Here is a 17,748-nt window from a genome sequence, read left to right as displayed (position 1 = left end):
ATATATTCTGGCGTCTTATGTGCCAAAACCATATCCGATAATCAGGCACGCCGTATATATATAGCGGGGAACTCCTCATTAATGTTCCGAACTAGCATTTTTCAACGTGCGCCGAATCCGTGGTACGCGAACGCTTTCGCATTTCGCCCCATTCAAAATGCACCGCATTGAAAATGTGGCCGCCGTGGCCGGGAATCGAACTCGCTAGCTCGCACTTATTAGCGAAACGCCATAGCAGCAAGCCATCACGGCGGGCTGAGAACAATATGTGGGGTTCTGCAAAAAGGCTCACAACTGCCGGCGAATACCAGAAACTAAGACTCATTTGAGTGTTGTCATGGCATGCCTTCAAACGCTACGTTCATAGCAGGAATAGGAATGGCTGTATACCCAAACGTGCGGTGTATCTAGGAACAGAAAGCGGGTGTGGCATTGACGACATACTGGCACAAGTCTGATGAAATAAGAAAATGTTTGCTCTTATATCCATTTGTTAACTTATATAGGGCACACGTTCCAATTTCTATTAATAAAGTACGGCCAGTAAATAATTCCGCTAAATAATATTTAGAAATAAATTGGCTTCTAATGAGGTACAAAATAATATCGTAAGGGAAAAGAAAATGACATAAAATATGACTTTACGCCAGTGGCAGTCACATGGCGGAATTTTTTATAAAGAGCGTGGTGCTCGACTGAACGCTCCAAGGTGGATGTATCTCCGTTCATGTTGTTATGTATAGGCATAATTGTGATAATAATAGCCCTGGGAGTGACAGCCAGCATAACACATGGTTTCGGCGGAATCTCCGCAGTTGGGGCCGTGTGTGACTCACTCGCACGTGCATCAAGGCAGCTAATCCCAATTTATTTCCCTAAATCTTTCTGCTGTGGATTGGGGAAATATACTTACGTGTTCGTACAGACCATCAAGATATGTGGTATTCAAAATATTATCCGGGAATCCAATTGCTAAAGTCATGTTCTTTAACTGCAATTATATTGGAAAACACATGAAAATGTATTTTCACGCCCTCACGTTGCATGTGAAATTACAAAAAAATCTGAATATAGGAAATACATATTCGGGCAAAATAATTGATACAATTTTCTCGGAGCAACATTTTAACATCTATACATGTATATGACATTTGTAGATGATGATTTACCGCCACTGCTCCGTTTCTCTGATGAATGAAGTGCGCGAGGCTGAATCCATTGTTTGGAAAGAAAATGACGTGGACAACGAAGGGTGCGCGCACTGACGCAAGTGCTGTGTTTGCGAATAGGCGATGGCAGCAAAGCATCAAGAACAAGGACACGCGCCTCAAGAAAATAGTAAAAGCAAAAGGGGCCAACCGCAAAAGCCCACGAAGCACCAACAACCAATTGGCGAAACACACGAAGTACGATAGAACTAATCTTGGGCATCACACGAGGCCCAGTGAAAAGAAAGGGATGATGCGCGTTGTAGAACGGGAGTGAAATTTCAGAAAGCCATGCAGGAAGAAGGCCGCGGTCACCAGCTCAGGCGTTGAAGATGGGCCGTCGGGTTCCGGACCCTTGCCACCACGACTTCGACCGTCCGCGGCTAGCAGTCAATGGCCGGCCTATATGCCTTCCAGCGCTTGGCGACTTGCATGGATGGAAGAATGCTGTGAGCGTCCCCTTTGATACGGGGTGGCGGGTTGCGCCACCAAGCGCTTGTTATTATTTTGCCTAATGTCCGACCTAAATTTTTGAGAAAAAGAAAACCCACACAGACAAAGAATTCCCGGCATCAAACATTTTGAAACATTACTGGGGAATTCTGTTTTTGTACGTCTCGGTTGTTTGTGGTCTCCCTACTTTTCCTACCACGAACCCTCCAATCGCCTCTTACCAATCTCTATTGCGGACATGTTTAATTTCAACTTGCTATCCCTGTACCCAAGGGCTTCAAGGAGGTGAGAGGAGCCTAAATTGGCAGCTGGGTAGACATCTCCAATGAGACATGTTAAAGCGTTTCCCTAGCTTTACCACGGCGAACAATGCGTCTTCGTCCTTGGTGAACCTCGCTTTATAACTACGCCTTCTAAGGCAACCTAATCTTGCTTCGAAAAGTAAGGAGCTTCCCTTTGAGTTATCATAAGTTGTTTATTTCTTGATCTCGTTTTTTTTTCTCTGAGGTAGTTAAGTCACAGCAGTTTTCTTTTCCACTGCCGCCACCCATGACATTGTCTCATCCCCTCTTTGCGTTTGACGTTCTCTGTTGCCGAGCTGCCGACCATACCGGTCGCATACTTGCTGGTAAGCTTCCTAGTTATTTTCCTCCACTGTGAATCGATGTTCTTCCTGTACAAATATCTGAACACCTCTCGCACCCCATCTACTCTCTTCCATATTTCTCAGTCGTTGTTCTTAATCAATTTTGCTATAAGCTTCCCTCCGTTCAAAACTTGTCCAACCCATATCACCCTGCACAGCTTCATTTGTAGTCTTGCCGTGAGCGCCCAGTGCGTGGGGTCCCACTGACCTTTCGTTGCCATCGAGCCCCGATTGTACCCCTGACTTCAAGCAAACCACCACATTTCCAAATGTAAGCCCCGGAACAACTATACGTTTCTACATACCCAGAAACACCTCGTACCTATTGTATCCCCATAGCGCTCTGTGTTTCATTACGGCCACATTTCTCTTCTATTTTGCTATTATTGTTTTTTCCTGTGTCTCCAGATATACATCGTCTTCATTTATTCATACACCAAGGTATTTGTATCCATTTACCCGAGGTATTTCCTGTCTTCATTGAATATCATAAAATCGGATTTTCTAACGCTAAGTTTTAATCCTACATTCTTACATTTTTCTCCACAAATATCAGCAAGACGTTGCATATCACTTTGATTGTTACCAGGCAACACAATGTCGTCTGCATAAAAAAACATGGAAGCTGCTTCTAAACTATTGTACCGGCTTGCTTGTGTGAGGGGTTAAACCTCATATTAATTCCTTATAGCGCCCTTTCCATCCTTACCATTATAGCATAAACAGCAGGGGGATAAAGGGCACCACTGCCTCAGTCCTTTGTCTACGACTGCTGGTATCTCTACTGAATCAAATGCATTTTCATAATATATGAATATCATATAGAGAAGTTGATTGTACTCCGCAGATTTCTCAATTACCTGATTGATGATATGGATGTGATTCATCATAGAATAACCCTTCCTGAAGCCAACCTGTTCTCTTGGTTGGCTGAAGTCAAGTGTTGCCCTGATTTTATTGGAAATTATCTTGGTGAACATTTTATACAATACTTAAAGCAAGCTAATGGGCCTATAAATCTTCAATTCTTTAACGTCTCCCTTCTTATGGATAAGTATAATGTTGGCGTTCTTCTAGCTCTCTGGTATACTTAAAGTCGTGAGGCATTTCGTATAAAGGGTCGCAAGCTTTTCAAGCATGATATCGCCTCCATCTTTGATTAAATCGACTGTTTTCCATCTTCTCCAGCAGCTTCTCCTGGTAATGTCTTGCAAGGCCCTTTTAACTTCATCGCTAATAACACAAGGAACCTCTGTATCCTGTTCACCACTACTTGGAATGAAAGTAACTTGGCTGCTTTGGGCATTGTACATGTCCGTATAGAATTCTACCGCTGTTTTTACTGTGTCATCGAAATTGCTGTTGATATTACCCTGCTTATCTTTCAGAGCATACATCTTCCCATGTCATATGCCAAGTTTTCTTCTCACTGATTTCATGCTGCGTCCATATTTTACTGCTTCATCTATTTTATCTGCGTTATAATTTCGAATATCCCTTACTTTCTTCTTGTTGATCAGTTTTGAGAGTTCAGCGAATTCTATCTGGTCTCTCGAGTTTAACAGTTTCATGTTTTCTGGTTTCTTTATTAGGTCCTTTGTTACTTGGGAGAGCTTACCTACTGGTTGCCTTGGTACCTTAGCTCCCACTTCAATTGCTGCTTCTGAGATCAGCCTAGTTACGGTTTCATTCATTACCTCTATGTTGTCTTCATCTTCCTGTTTTAAAGCTGCATATTTGTTTGCAAGCACCAGCCTGAATTGGTCTGCTTTTACCCTTACTGCGTCTAGGTTGGCCTTTTTGTTCTTGACTAATTTTATTATTTATCTCTTCAAATTGGGAGAAATCCTAGTCCTCACTAATCTATGGCCACTGCACTTTAGCCTACATAACACTTCTACATCCTGCACTACGCTGAGATCGGCAGAGAGTATGAAATCTATTTCATTCCTTGTTTCTCCATTAGGGCTTTTCCAGGTCCACTTCCTGTTGCTGCGCTTCCTGAAGAAAGCATTCATTATTCGGAGCCTATTCCTTTCCGCGAATTCTACAACATCTCTCCTCTATTGTTCCTAGAATCGTTGCCGTAGTTGCCAATTGGTTGCTCACCAGCCTGCGGTTTCCCCACTTTTGCATTGAAGTCGCCCATGATTACAGTATACTGAGTATGCACGTTTCTCATTGTAATTCAAAATCTTCATAAAACTGTTCTATTTCTTCATCATCGTGACTGGAGGTTGGGGCGTAGGCTTGTACTACCTTCATTCCATACTTCCTATTCAGCTTTATTTAATGACCCTCTCATTAATGCTGTAGAATTCATCAATGTTGCCCGCTGTGTTCTTATGGACTAGAAATCCTACTCCGAATTCTCTCTTATCTCCATGTCCACTAGTCAGCACTGTTTAAGCCTCACCAGTTCTTCTAACCTCACTAAGGCCAATAATATCCGGGTAATACCTGGAAATTCTTCAAATAGCCCTGCTAAGCTAGCCTCACTCGATAGGGTGCGCGTGTTGAACGTTGCCAGGTTCAGCTTCCAGTGGCGGCCTGTCCGGACCCAGAGATTCTCAGCACCCTCTGCCGCGACGCAGGTCTGACCGCCGCCTTGGTCAGGCGCTTCAAAGCCGCTGGGGACTGAGGGCCATGCGTTAATTGTCGGAGTCATCAGGGAGGTAGTGGCCGAATACTGCACCAGGGAGGCCAATTCCTGTTCTGGTCAGACAGTGACTTTGTTGAAGCTTAGTTGTCCTTCCTAATTTGGTTGCACCTGGTCAAGTATAGCCCCACCAGCTCTCGGCGATATTTCTTTTTGCTGGAGTCAGGCGCCACTCCATGCCTGAAAATGTACTGAACTGGAGGAGGATTCCAACTTACGACCGTCAGATTAGAAGCCGCGAATTCTACCTCTGCTCCACGCCGCCACCACCCTTCATCAACACGTGGCGTGTTTAAGTGGTAACAATATGGCGTATAGCAACATTGCTTCAGTGCAAACTGCATTCACGTCGACATCGTATAACATATGTATGAAATGAAAGCGATAAATAATATGCCGCACAGCTGGGAAAGACAGCAAACCTGGCTATTTTCAAATGAAACATAAAAATCCGCCGCCTATCAGTTTTTCACAGTAAGTTCTCTTCAATTTTATTTACATCTCAGGGAAAGAAAAAAACAAACGGTGGCGCGGAGTTTTCTTAAAATGGCATGCCCCAATCATTTCAATAGGCTCTTCTTGTGTCTCGGTCCAGTACCAGAAATTGCGGCTCAGTCAAGTGGTAGAAATGAGAAGCTCTTTGACGTGACGAAGTCCTGTTGGGGAGCAACAATGCCACAACGTGATCCTCCTCGCTTTCGCTATGTGTGTGTAATTTTCAGCGTTGAGCCTCCCTCCAGAGTTACGGTTAACACAATCCCGAATAAGGCAGAGGCGCGGCTTGGGTGGGGCCGCAATGTTCAGCCTTTCACAGGCGCGGGGCAACACATTCCTTCTACTTTTCTCTTTGAAAGAGGCGCGAAAGTGGGGTGTACACATAGCTGTCCCAAAAATTGGATTCAGAGGACGGGGTCTACAGCTGAAAAAAAAATTTTTTTTCGTACCTAACAACTATTGGGCGATATTGCATGCAACACTACAGGCTCGAACGCCACGTGTACCCTCCACCACACCCAAACCTCGGCAAAGAAGAAAGCGTGGTCCTCAGACGCCTACAAAGCAATACGTACACTCATGGAACTATAATGAACCGCGTCTACCCGACGCTCCACGGCTACCTCTGCCCTCACTGCAACGTTCCCGACACCCTGGCAGATTTGCTCCTGGAATGCACGTGGCATGAAAACAGCAAAATGCAGGCGGAAATGGACGCGACCACAGAGCACAACAAGAAAACGAAGACCACCTAGTCGAAAAGTAGGAGGCCAAGCTCACCCTCGGGGACCTGGAAGACCAACGACAACTCGCCGCCAGGACCAAGACGGTAGTCGAAGCCAGAGGGTTCCTGGACTACGGAACCTTCCCACATCAGGGTGATACCGGGCCTCGCTCGGGACACTGTTTCAACAATAAACCTTTCCTTCTCTTCTCTCTCTTAGCCTCTCCGTCCACGCCTCAAATCTGCTTTCAAGCAGCAAGCTTAGGCTGCGCATCTCTTATACACGGAGTATCTGAGCAGTGGTGCACGTTGTGTGCGCAACCGGTGACAGGCACAAAACAAAGGCTGGTCGTTCTCCAGAGAAGCACAAAGTCATCATTGTTTCAACAAATAAAAATATTCTGTGGCTTCAGACAACTGTTTTGCATGCCTGTCAATTTTCCTTTCAATAAAGTTTTTCGTTCTCTCTGCTCCCGTAATCGCTATGTGCCTCTCATAGGCATACGCGCTTGGGGGGAGCAGCGACGCGGATGACCTTGTGTCTTCACTTCCGAACGTTTGGACACCGGCGGCAAACGAAGCTAAGGTACACGAAAATTACTTGAATATTTCTAGACACAATTGCCACTCGGCTTGAGCCTCTTGAAATGGGCTCTCCTAATTGTCTCCTCGCACTATTTCAAGCCCACTAACCGGTGTGTCCATTGCAAGGGAGGAAATATGTCAGAGTAAATTTCACTAATATTCACTATTGAAAATACCGTACCTATTGTAAATAGGTCCTCTGTAATATTTTGGCTCCCCACTATGTGCTTTCTCTCATTCTCTTCTCTGTTCATTGCAAAATCCGCCTTTCTGCCCAGTTACAGGTATCAGCCATCGCCATTGCGGCTAGAAAAATTCTTCCAACAAATGTAGTCGCTTTTCACACAATCATATGCGTGCAAACGCGGACGCGCAGTAAGCCGCCGCTTTCGCCTATTTCTTCTTGATGCGATGGCAAAGATGTTTTGTGCGTGTGCATGGTAGAGGTTATCGCCCTCATGACAGCCCCCCGTCTTCTCTATTCGAACCGCCGCTAACCCTTGACTTGCTTTCGCATTCAACCGTTTCCTTTCCTCTGTGTCCCTCAATATAAGGCAGCCTCCTGAAACTTTCTGTTCCGTGGGAAAGGGGGAAGGGAGAATCCGTATTGCTTCTTCCCTCCGCAACCGTAGCCTGGCCACCGTTAGTGACCAGGCCAGGTCGCCATGTAGCCGACATGACGATCGATGGAGCCGGTGCCGGTACAGCCGCCATGCCGACCGAAGCAACCGCTACCATAACTCTGACAATCATCTTGTCACAACGCGCGACCAAGGGAGCGTTTTCTGGGATCGAAAATCTGGACGTCGATGAGTTGAGTAGCTTGAAATGTAAGAGCGCGTCAGCGCCCCTAACAGGTGGGACCAGACCATAATGCTCGAGGTGGAGGAGGAATAAACTTTATCTGTGTGAGACCTAGGCCTCTCTACCTAGATGACGGCCTCGAGCCCTTGGGATCTGGCGACATCTTCGGCCTGCTGGATTGCCTTAAGTTGCTCTTCCGGTGCAGAGCTGAGCAGCGCGGTCTCCCACTGCTCTCTGGTCTTGTGTGTTTTATTCTCTGTGGGTGTACCAGAACAAGACCAAACCATATGTTTTAAGTCCGCCCTTTCTTGACAGAATCTGGATCTATCGGTGTAAAGTTCTGGATAGTAAAGGTGGTAGGCCACCGGGTTCGGATATGTTTCTGTTTGCAACAAGCGCCATGCTTCGCTTGCCGTCTACTTAGCGAAGAGTGTGCCGGGGGGAAACGGGCCCTGCCCAATTTATAGTGTTTGGTTATCTCGGTAAAGCAGGTCATCCGGTCTCTCTCCGTTCCCAGTATTTGCGTGTCACCTGCTCGGTCCGTCAGTTCTCGAGCCAGGTAGCGCGCTATTTCGTTCCCGGGAAGGAAGGAGTGTGCGGGTGCCCATATAATGTAAACATCTCGATCTTCACGAAAGTTGCCTAAGATTCTTCGGGCTTCCGCCGAGATTCTTCCTTTGGCATAGTTCTTGACGGTGGTCTTGGAGTCACTGACTATGATGTTGGCCTCCGTGGAGGCTATTGCCAGTGCTAAGGTAGCCTGCTCCGCCATCTCAGCCTTTCGTGTTTTTACAGTGCCACTAACTCTGGAGTCACCCTCTAGACTGGTAGCAACTATCGACATACTCTGTCTATTTGTGTACTCCGCCGCGTCCACATAGACCACGTCCCTAGCACTACTGAACATTTTGTGGAGAGCTCTCGCTCTTGCGATTCTTCTTTCTTCATGAAACTTCGGGTGCATGTTTCTGGGGATTGGGAGTATCGAGAGATGTTCCCTTATTTTCCTTGGGATGTCTCCCCGCAGTCCGTACTGTGCTTCGTAGGATATTCCGATGTCGTCTAAGATGTGTCTGTCCGTCAAACTCTGCGTAAGTCTTTCACACTGCACCACTCTCCGGTCCTCAATAAGTTCATCTAATGTGTAGTGCACGCCGAACGCTAGCAACCTCTCGTTTGACGTATCTGCTGGAAGTCCCAAGGCTTGCTTATACGCCCTTCTAATGATACATTCTATCTTGGCTTTCTCCGCAGCGTAGAGCTTAAGGTCTTAATGCTCGAAAACAATTTTTTTTTTACCTGAAAGTCACGGCACGTGTCTGATTTCGAAACCACGAGGAAGGACGAACAAGCTGGGAGCAATCCGAGCAAAAACTACATCAGTTGTTCTGCAAACCTGCTAGCCATCAGTGAGTTGCCAAAAAGGAACTTGGCTCCCGCGTTCAGATACCGACCGAATCGTGTGTGACGTTCTCGCCCTTTGCTGCAAGTTTGACTACTAAATGTCAGAAGGCAAAGTGAATAACGTACTGAAGGGAATAGTGGGCAACGCTTTTAATCTTGCAGTCTATAAGAACTTTTCTATCACCGCCGACGTCATTAATGAGTGCGAAGACGCAAAAAGCCGTCGGATCACAACCAGTTCACGCATCTTCCAAGAGCCGCTTCTACTTCGTCGTGCGAGGACCTTCATCCTGTGCATCAACCGCCACCGTTCAAGAGTCTCCTTCGTATCGTTCACTGAGAGATTAAAACCGTAGCACCGGTTGGCTTCCAAGCCCGTTCTGGCGATTCTTGGCCTATGATTTCCCTTGGGCTGTCTGTCGTGCGCGAATAATTGGCGAACCTTATAATTCAATCTGTTTCGGCAACTGATAGTATACCTGCGCCTTTCCTACGATCCCTTCGTCGCGACGCCAGCACTCGTCTCGGCCTTGTCGAAACCCATCGGAATGGCGGGCATCTGATGGCCGACCAATTTGTTTCAACTACCGACGTGATGACCACATTTGGCGTCGCTTATTCAATACCTCGACGTCGTCCCGATACTAGTCTGCGTTGCAACCTTGCTGTCGTCCACCAGGTACTCACCCTCCACCGGAAGGTTCCACAAAGCCATTAAACTGAACTTTCTCTAGGAACACGATCTATGACACTGTCCCCCACCTGTAACTTCCACCTCTCCTTCCCTGGCACGCCACCCCTCTACCCCATAGGATACGTGGCTGACACACGCCACTTCCTTACTGGTACAAGAACATCTGGTGAAATTCATAACCCTGCGTTGAAAGATAGCACGAGTGAGGCCTTAGTTTGTGGGAATCCACCACCTTCATTATTGATTTAAAATAAAGTGTTCATCTCTCTCCCATCACATGTTCCACCGAACAAAGACGTGCACGATAAGGGGAATGAAAGCTCGTTGAGGACTCGTAAAAGGGTGGAGGAGGAAGTCTGGTGAGCTGGGTCTCGGATTCACCACTGCACGTGGCACGTTGGAGCTCAGCCGCGCGGAGCGCCCGGCGTCGAGCGACGGGATCGGTCCCGTAGCACGCCGGCTTCGTGAAAGATTGCAATAAATCGCGGTACATCAGCTCTTCCCCCTGCTATCATTTTATCATCGTATATAGGAACCTCAGTGGTCCCCGTAGGCGCCACATTTGTCAAGGTGGGCCTTCGTTTTACCATTTTTCGGTCATTTGAACCAATCGTCACGCCGACCCACAGCTAAGCCTAACGGCGGCAAGGCCCGTGCTGGCCTCGATGGGGGATTCTCTGGCTATGGCGGCTCCAAATCAAGTCACCCGATACGACCCAGAGTCCTTACGGATCGTAAGCATGGATACTACTCAAACCGAGGTGCCTCTACCAACCGAAGAAGCATACCTCCAGGATGCGATGCGCGTCTGGCGCGAAAGGAAGGGCATGGTGGCGGCCTCGAGGGACGCCGGCGCGGGTGCAGGCTAGCAACAGGCGGCGGCTTGCTCTGAGCACGCGCAGGGCGAGAGCGCTCTGCGCGTAGCCCCGAGGCGCGCCAAGCAACTCCGGTGGCGGCGGCAGAACACGCCGCGCATCAAAAAATACGACATCATCGTGGTGCTGACACGGCGAGAGACCCTCGACCTCAAGGCAGCGTTTGGTCCTGGACAAGCCGGAGCTCCAATCCGCAGAATCATCGGGGACGACACAAGTGCGCAATTTGTGGTATGGCCCGTCTGGGACCAAAACGTGCACGCTGAAATCAGTGGACGCCGCAGAGAAGCTACTCCGGGATATTATGCTGCTGGTTGGGGGCCGCCAGCTGCCATTCCGGGGACGCCCCAAACTTTCCGATGAGTTCTGTGGGGCATCGTGACTGTCTCCCAGGACGAAACGTCACAAACCGTGAAACGCAAAATCAGTGCGGAACCAAATGTAGTGTCTGTGCGCAAGTTGGGGGGAACCCCGGTTGGGGTGCTCCCCTTCGCGGGGACCAAGGTGCCACGGACGGTGTTATACAGCTTCAAGCGGCTGCCTGTTCGCCTGTATAAGACAGTGCCTGCATACCTCCTTTGAGGCATAGTGGGCCATCGCGCCAATGCCTGCCCGCGACCGCAGCCCTTGCCCTGCGGAAGCTGCGGGGTCCAGGTCCCTGCTGCCCCACCTGACGACCTAGCAGAACACCAGCGTAGTCTGAGCTGCCTCCTATGCGAAAGCGGCCAGCCAACCGGAGCTCCCAGCTGTGCCGGGTGGTTCCGGAAACCCATCAAGTGGGTACCACCATAAGCAACACAAACACTATGTGTGAAACCTCTATTATTCTTCCGATTGCAATATATGGGCACACAGTCCAAGTGCATTTTTGCCGTCGCCGTCGCCGTGAGGTTCCGTATGAAGTCCAACGGCGACAAAATCGTCACCGTTTTTTGTTCTCGTATAGTGTATATTGTTTTGAACATTTTTGTAGAGATTTTTTGTGGGGAGAGAATGGAGTTTTCATGGGTTTTCAACTTGTAGTTCCTGCTGAGTGCACTAGTGGTACATGATCTTCATTTGTTGTAGATCAGCCCCTGTTTTAACAGCGCAGCTGTTCTATCCAGCCGTAATTTGTGGTTCGTGGTGCGTATCAGAAACTACGAAGAAATAAAAGAAAATAAACTTGCTTGCCCAGGCGGGATTCGAGCCCACAGACCCCCGGTCGCAAGCCGAGCGTCGTGACCACTACGCTATGCAGTCACGCTTGCAGAACCTGCATTTATGCGAACCATATATTTGCTTTCGAGCGTCGCCGTCTTCGTCCACATCTGGCGTGTTCGCACGCTCGTGCTGTGCGAGGTGAAGAGGTTTTGCGCGCTATGAGAGCGAGAGAGAGAGAGACGCATTCACGGAGCCGGTCTGCTGGAACGCGTTGTCGGCATTAGAACGCGATGTCGGTGTTGCACGCTGCGCTATGCAACGCGCCGTGACGGTGGTAAGTCCGAGACGTGCGAAGAGAAATTATCACCGTCATGAGTAATAAGATGAAAAGTTCGCGCGCACTTCCGGAAAATGCTGGGCTACGATCGCCCAGCATCGCTGTTTCAAGCGTTGCGCGGCCGAGTGCAAGGTTAAGCGTTTTTTTTTTTTTTTCATTGCCATATGCTTCCCTTGTGAGCGCGAGTTGCTTATGTACAAAGCACCTTGCAGTACTAACCTAGTAAAAGCATACCATCCCACTGAAATTTAACAGCGAAGCTGTATACTTCTCGTTGGTCGGAAAATTTCGTGGCGTAAACACGAAACTCGAGGTTCACAATGGAAGCCAAACCACATATATTTGCACTGAGGCATATATATATATATATATATATATATATATATATATATATGTGATACTATTGCATGTATATATGGCTTCTTATGATATGATTATATGCATATATATACTTCGTGACGTCACCACGCTTTCATATATAAAAGGAAGCCCTGTCAAGCAACTCATTCCGTTTATTCAGACTGCCATGGTAGTCCACGGCAACAAAAGACACCAGAAGAACTGCGTGAATACAATGCTCGACCGTGTGTGGCGTTTGATACAGCTTCGCTGGACATCCACGCTCGCAGGCGGGATGGCGGCCAATTTTTTAAGGGGGAATACGTTGTATTGGTAGTTTTCGTTTGGATATTCCGTCTGGAAACCCTGTGAAGGTCTTTGGCGCTGATGTCCCCATGTATACAAATTGGTGTCATCAAATAAAGGAAGATCATTCGTTGGGTTATGGCTGATTGGCTCTCTTCTTCGTCGGCGCGTAGGTCGCGATACCACACGACCGTCCCAGAAAAAGATATTGTGCATCAGTACGTCGCCTTCCCAATGTGTTTCCGTGTCCTCTGTGCTGTCTTTCGCAGTTTGTATCGCACGTAACGATGTTTGACAACACCTAGCTCGATTTCCCATTCGGTGGCAAGGAAGGAAAGAGTGGAGAAGGAAAGGCAGGGAGGTTAACCAGTTCAGGACAACCGGTTTGCTACCCTACACATGGGAGCGGGGTGAGGGGGAATGAAAGATGGGGAGGAGAGAGAGAGCACATAACGTACACAGCACACACATCGTCAGTCACAGTCCGTCACTCTTGCGTGGTACGTGACATCACTGTCATAGCCGCTTGTTCAAGCCCGTTTCCTTTAAAAACTTAAGCAGTCCCTTCGTTGCTTTCAGCTGCGATGTCTTCTGTCGACGACACGCGAGAATGGTTTCAATTGACAGTGGTCGATTGTCCAGGTGTGCTAGAACGGACGCCAGGGACTGTCTCGGAACATTATATTCAGGACAGTCGCATAGAATATGTTCTAGCGTCTCCTCGCAAAGACAGGCATTGCAAAAGGGTTGTCGGCCATTCCAATGAGGAATGCATAAGATTTCGTGAATGCCACCCCTAGCCATAAGCGATAAAGCATAGTGGCCTCTTTTCGGCGGAGTCCAGTTGGCATACAGAGATGCATCAAAGAGGGCAGGTGGTAGTGACGATTGCTCCGGTTGGTCTGGCTGCTTGGTGTGCACCATAGAGAGAGCGTGATCTCCTGTGCAAGCACTCGAAGTCTGCCGGCTGCGTCGGACCGTGAGAGCGGTATGGCCTCTTCCTGTGTGTCGTCAAGAGCTGCCCGAGCGGCATTATCGGCGTTTTCATTCCCTATGACGCCGCAGTGACTTGGAAGCCACTGAAACGTCACGTGGTGTCCTTTCTCCTGTGATGTATGGAGTAAGTATCTAATATCGAATACGAGCTGTTCGTATGGCCCGCGACGCAGAGCTGATAGCACAGATTGTAGGGCTGCCTTTGAGTCACTGAAGATTGACCATTGTCGAGGTGACTCCCGATTGATGAAACGAAGTGCCGCACGAAGAGCAGCTAGTTCCGCAGATGTCGATGCCGTTGGGTGGTCAGTCCTGAAGCTAATGGTAATTCGGTGGCAAACACGGTACCGGTACTTCCGGAATGGACAAGTATTGGCTGCGTGATCCTGACGACATTGGATACACCGTTGTACCTGGCGTTCCTCCCTTGACCATGTCAATGCATACGCCCGCCGTCTGCTTTCTTCCAGCTGTGCTGAATTATTCCATCGCGGAGCGTGAGTGCGTGGCCCTTGTAAGGCGAAATTTCGCCTGTTTACAGTCACCAGAGACAACCATGCGCTATGCTGGTTTTCGTCCCTTCAAGACCCTACCGTTCACCTAGGGCACTACGCCTGCCGGAATACTCGTACATAGTTGCCTACAAGTCCGGCCGTTCACACCAAGACGCCGACAGCTTGTCCCGCCATATCCCGTCAACTCTGGTGATGTTCCTGAAAGCGATGCTTCTGCTCCTTTATTTTCGCTATCTGCTTTCGCTGAGCTTGCCGCCGAACAGCACCGAGATCCGAATATGCGTAGCATCATGGACAAGCTCGCATCTGCGTCAAGCGATCCCTCGCTTCCCATGTTCGTACTCTAGGACGGCACATCATGTTGACACAGCATGCACCCTAGCTGCCCTGATATGCTGTTTGTCATCTCCGGCACCATCATAGCACTGTTCCGTCCTAGCTGCATGAAGTACCTACTTGTGGTAACTTCGGACAATGTCGTAGTTGCAACCGTGTCCGGCGATAATTCATTCAGCCTTGTATATGCCGACCCGTCCGCCACCATGTCGCTTCCTGCCAGTTATGTCAGCGCCACAAGAACTTGTCGGTGGTCCATGCTGCTCGACTCCAACCTCTTGACGTTCCGGCAGAACCATTCAATCGTGTTGATGAAAACCTCCTCGGACCTTTCCCCACATATGACTACGGCAACAAGGGGATTGCTGTCAAAACCGATTATACAACTCTGTTAGCGATCACCAGAGCCCTTCCAATCTGTGCAACAGACGTAGCTGTTGCACAACATCATTCTTCCGCATGGCGCCCCTCGTCCACTTCTAATCGACGGGGGTCGCTACTTCGTGGATAAAGTCGTGGACGACTTAGTCCGCTCCTGTTCTACCAAACACAAATACTACACACCATCCGCAGACGAACGGTCTTACTAGGCGGCGTAATGGAACAATAACGAATATGGTCTCCATGTGTGTTTTTGATGACCATGGAGACTGGGATATTGCTCCCCCAATTGTCACATCCGCGTACAATTCATCACGCCATGAAACTGCAGGTTACTCATGTTACTGCAGGTTCTACGGCTGCGATTCCATATTGCCTCTTGAAACAATACTGCCTATCTCAACATACCGTGTCTGAGTGTGCCCGCAACTTTATTGCTCAAGAAGAATAAGGACGCCAAGTTGCTCACCGTCGCCTTTGCGATTCTCCGCGCAAGCACAAGAGGATTTATGACAGCCGTCACAGTGACGCAGATTATGTTTCTGGGGCTCTTGTCCTGCTATGGCCTTCTAATGTCTCGCTACTGCCATCCTTACCAGGTCCTCTTCGAGGTGATCGACGCAACCTACGAGACCTCTCCAGTCACACCTACTATTCGCTCCCTCCAGACTTCCCATTAGGTCGTTCAGTGTCAGCCGCCTAAAACGCTACCAGTCATCTTCTGCCTAAGTAGCACCGGACGGCGCTCCCACGCAGGGGTGGGGACAGGTTACGCTGCTCTGGACAACATTGAGAAGGAAGAACACGAGTTTGGGGCTTAAGTCGATGCTGCAGTGAATGGCCTGCTGTAGACTTGTCTTTGTGAATTGTGTACATACTGTAAATACATTTCCCATCTTGCTTCTTCCCTCCGCATATATGTATACATATTAATACGTGGCTCTACTATGTGTTACTATACTGCGTTAAACTAAGCGCATTAACGGCGACAAGGTCGCACACACGTTCTGCCAGATTTTTTTCCTGTTCAATTTTTTATTTCATGCAATAACACTCATCCGCGGCTGTTCTTGTTCATATAGTACGAGCTTTCCTGTCATGTTCTTGGTGTTTCATATAGTTTATCAACTCACAAGCGTTGGCCAACTACGTCATGCCACCATTGCAGGTGCGTCTGACTAGAATAAGCAAGACGTAGAGAGCAGACGTGGTTGTAACGAAGTAATCATGTCGTTTCCGCAACGCCAGCAGATAATCATGACGATATTACAAGCAAGCAGGATATTTACTCCTATAACGTGGCCAACTTTCATTTGAGTTGTGCAAAAGGTGCACTATAGTCAGAGACAGTCGTCGTCATTCTGACCCCTTATCTCTGCGAACCATCCCTAGAATGTGCTTCTTTCACATTGCTTATGCATAAGCGCAAAGCTAGCATGTTCATCAGAATTACTGTGTGTAGGGTTTTGCTGATAATATTTAGGCGTAGAATTGTATATGATGTTAAAGTGTAGTTATAGCTATAATTACTGTCTTAGCTATGTTATGGCGGGGACTTTTGCACTGTCAACATACTAATATTAAATAACACGTCTTGGGTAGTTTTTTTTTTTTTTTTTTATGTAGGTGAGATATATCGTTCGTACCTTCTGCTCCATTACACTTGTGCTGTTGTTCAACCAATCGGCTTCATAAATTGTAGCGTTGAATGTCTCACGAATTTTTTCAGCAATACCGAGCGCCTGAAAAAGCATTAAATTATGACAAATCACAAAAACGATTTTAACAGTCTTTCATAAGGCAGTCCTACAAGCAACTTTACACAAACAGAATACAGTTCAAATAATATATGGACTAGACTGCCGAATAAATGTGCTTCCCTTGCCTATATACCAACGTCCGCAATAATATGCGAGTGAGGTATAAAGAAGATTCTATGTTGTAAATGGCACGTATAAAAATCGCTTATGCTGTAAACAAATACAATACCAACAGCCCAAACCTGCTGGCATCATTGTGGATTATCCGGTGTCGTGGTCACTGCATGACACAAGCATCTTACAATATTGTTACAACGAGCGCCACAAGAGACTTGAAATAGACGCTGTAGGTCCTATGTCACGCTGCTGAAACCTTCTGGTTGTCAACTTCAGCAGCGGAAAATAAAACCGTTGCCCTTAGCATACCCGCGCGAACTAACAAACCCATTTGTCCCTTATCTCTACAAGTCGTGCCAATTCCCGGTCACTCAAAGTGGCCACACGATCCGAGAAATTCAAGGAATCGTCCACGGCCTCGAAACAACGGCTACGGGCATGGTGTGAAAAGGACGTCAAAGAAGGAACCTGTCGCCTACCGTAAGTATCGTGCTTCCGTTCCACATCTCGGTGGTAGCCAGTGGGCCTTGCAGCTGGTATTCCGGCGGTAATCTTTGAATGCTCGACATCGGGGAAGCAGCTTTTGTGGAAGGTCATCGCGCGAAGGCAGAAGAACAGCGAAAGACGAGGTCGCCCACGCTAAACTAGGCCACCCAATGACGTGTGTCCTACAGGCAATTCTGGTGAACTGTCGAAAGGTGAAGACGGGCAATCCAGCATGTCTCTTCTTGCTGTGCGAATAGCGTCACAAGCCTACTTCGTCGACAGCTCGAAAGTACTCGGAGAAGCCTGTGAATGGCAGCGCCGCTTTTCCTTCACGGAAATGTTAAAGGTGAGTTGCGTCACTGAGCGACGTGGTACAGGCAAAGGCACCGAAAAATCGTAGTGGTGTGTTCCAGTTGATGGCATCAGATGAAGCGTGCGTGCTATTCAGGCTTTCGTTAACGTCGTTCGCTTAATAGTGGTGCGTT

General features: G+C 48.1%; 1 protein-coding gene across 1 annotated transcript in view; it reads right to left on the bottom strand.

Annotated features, from left to right (window-relative positions):
• Positions 1-17,346, bottom strand: part of LOC119433893 (membrane metallo-endopeptidase-like 1) — an 83,818-nt gene extending 66,472 nt beyond the window's left edge. Inside the window, exons 1-3 of the mRNA XM_037701177.2 lie at positions 17,257-17,346; positions 16,547-16,642; positions 914-991 (exon numbers count right to left, since the gene is read on the bottom strand). Of these exons, the coding sequence (XP_037557105.2) occupies positions 914-991; positions 16,547-16,642; positions 17,257-17,346 (264 nt within the window). The remainder of the gene's footprint in view (positions 1-913; positions 992-16,546; positions 16,643-17,256) is intronic.
• Between the last annotated feature and the right edge of the window lie 402 nt (positions 17,347-17,748).

The sequence above is a fragment of the Dermacentor silvarum genome, chromosome 11, assembly GCF_013339745.2.
Source record: "Dermacentor silvarum isolate Dsil-2018 chromosome 11, BIME_Dsil_1.4, whole genome shotgun sequence".
NCBI classification, from domain to species: domain Eukaryota; kingdom Metazoa; phylum Arthropoda; class Arachnida; order Ixodida; family Ixodidae; genus Dermacentor; species Dermacentor silvarum.
The sequence above is the reverse complement of the archived record's forward strand: the minus strand, read 5'-3'. Positions and strand labels throughout refer to the sequence as shown.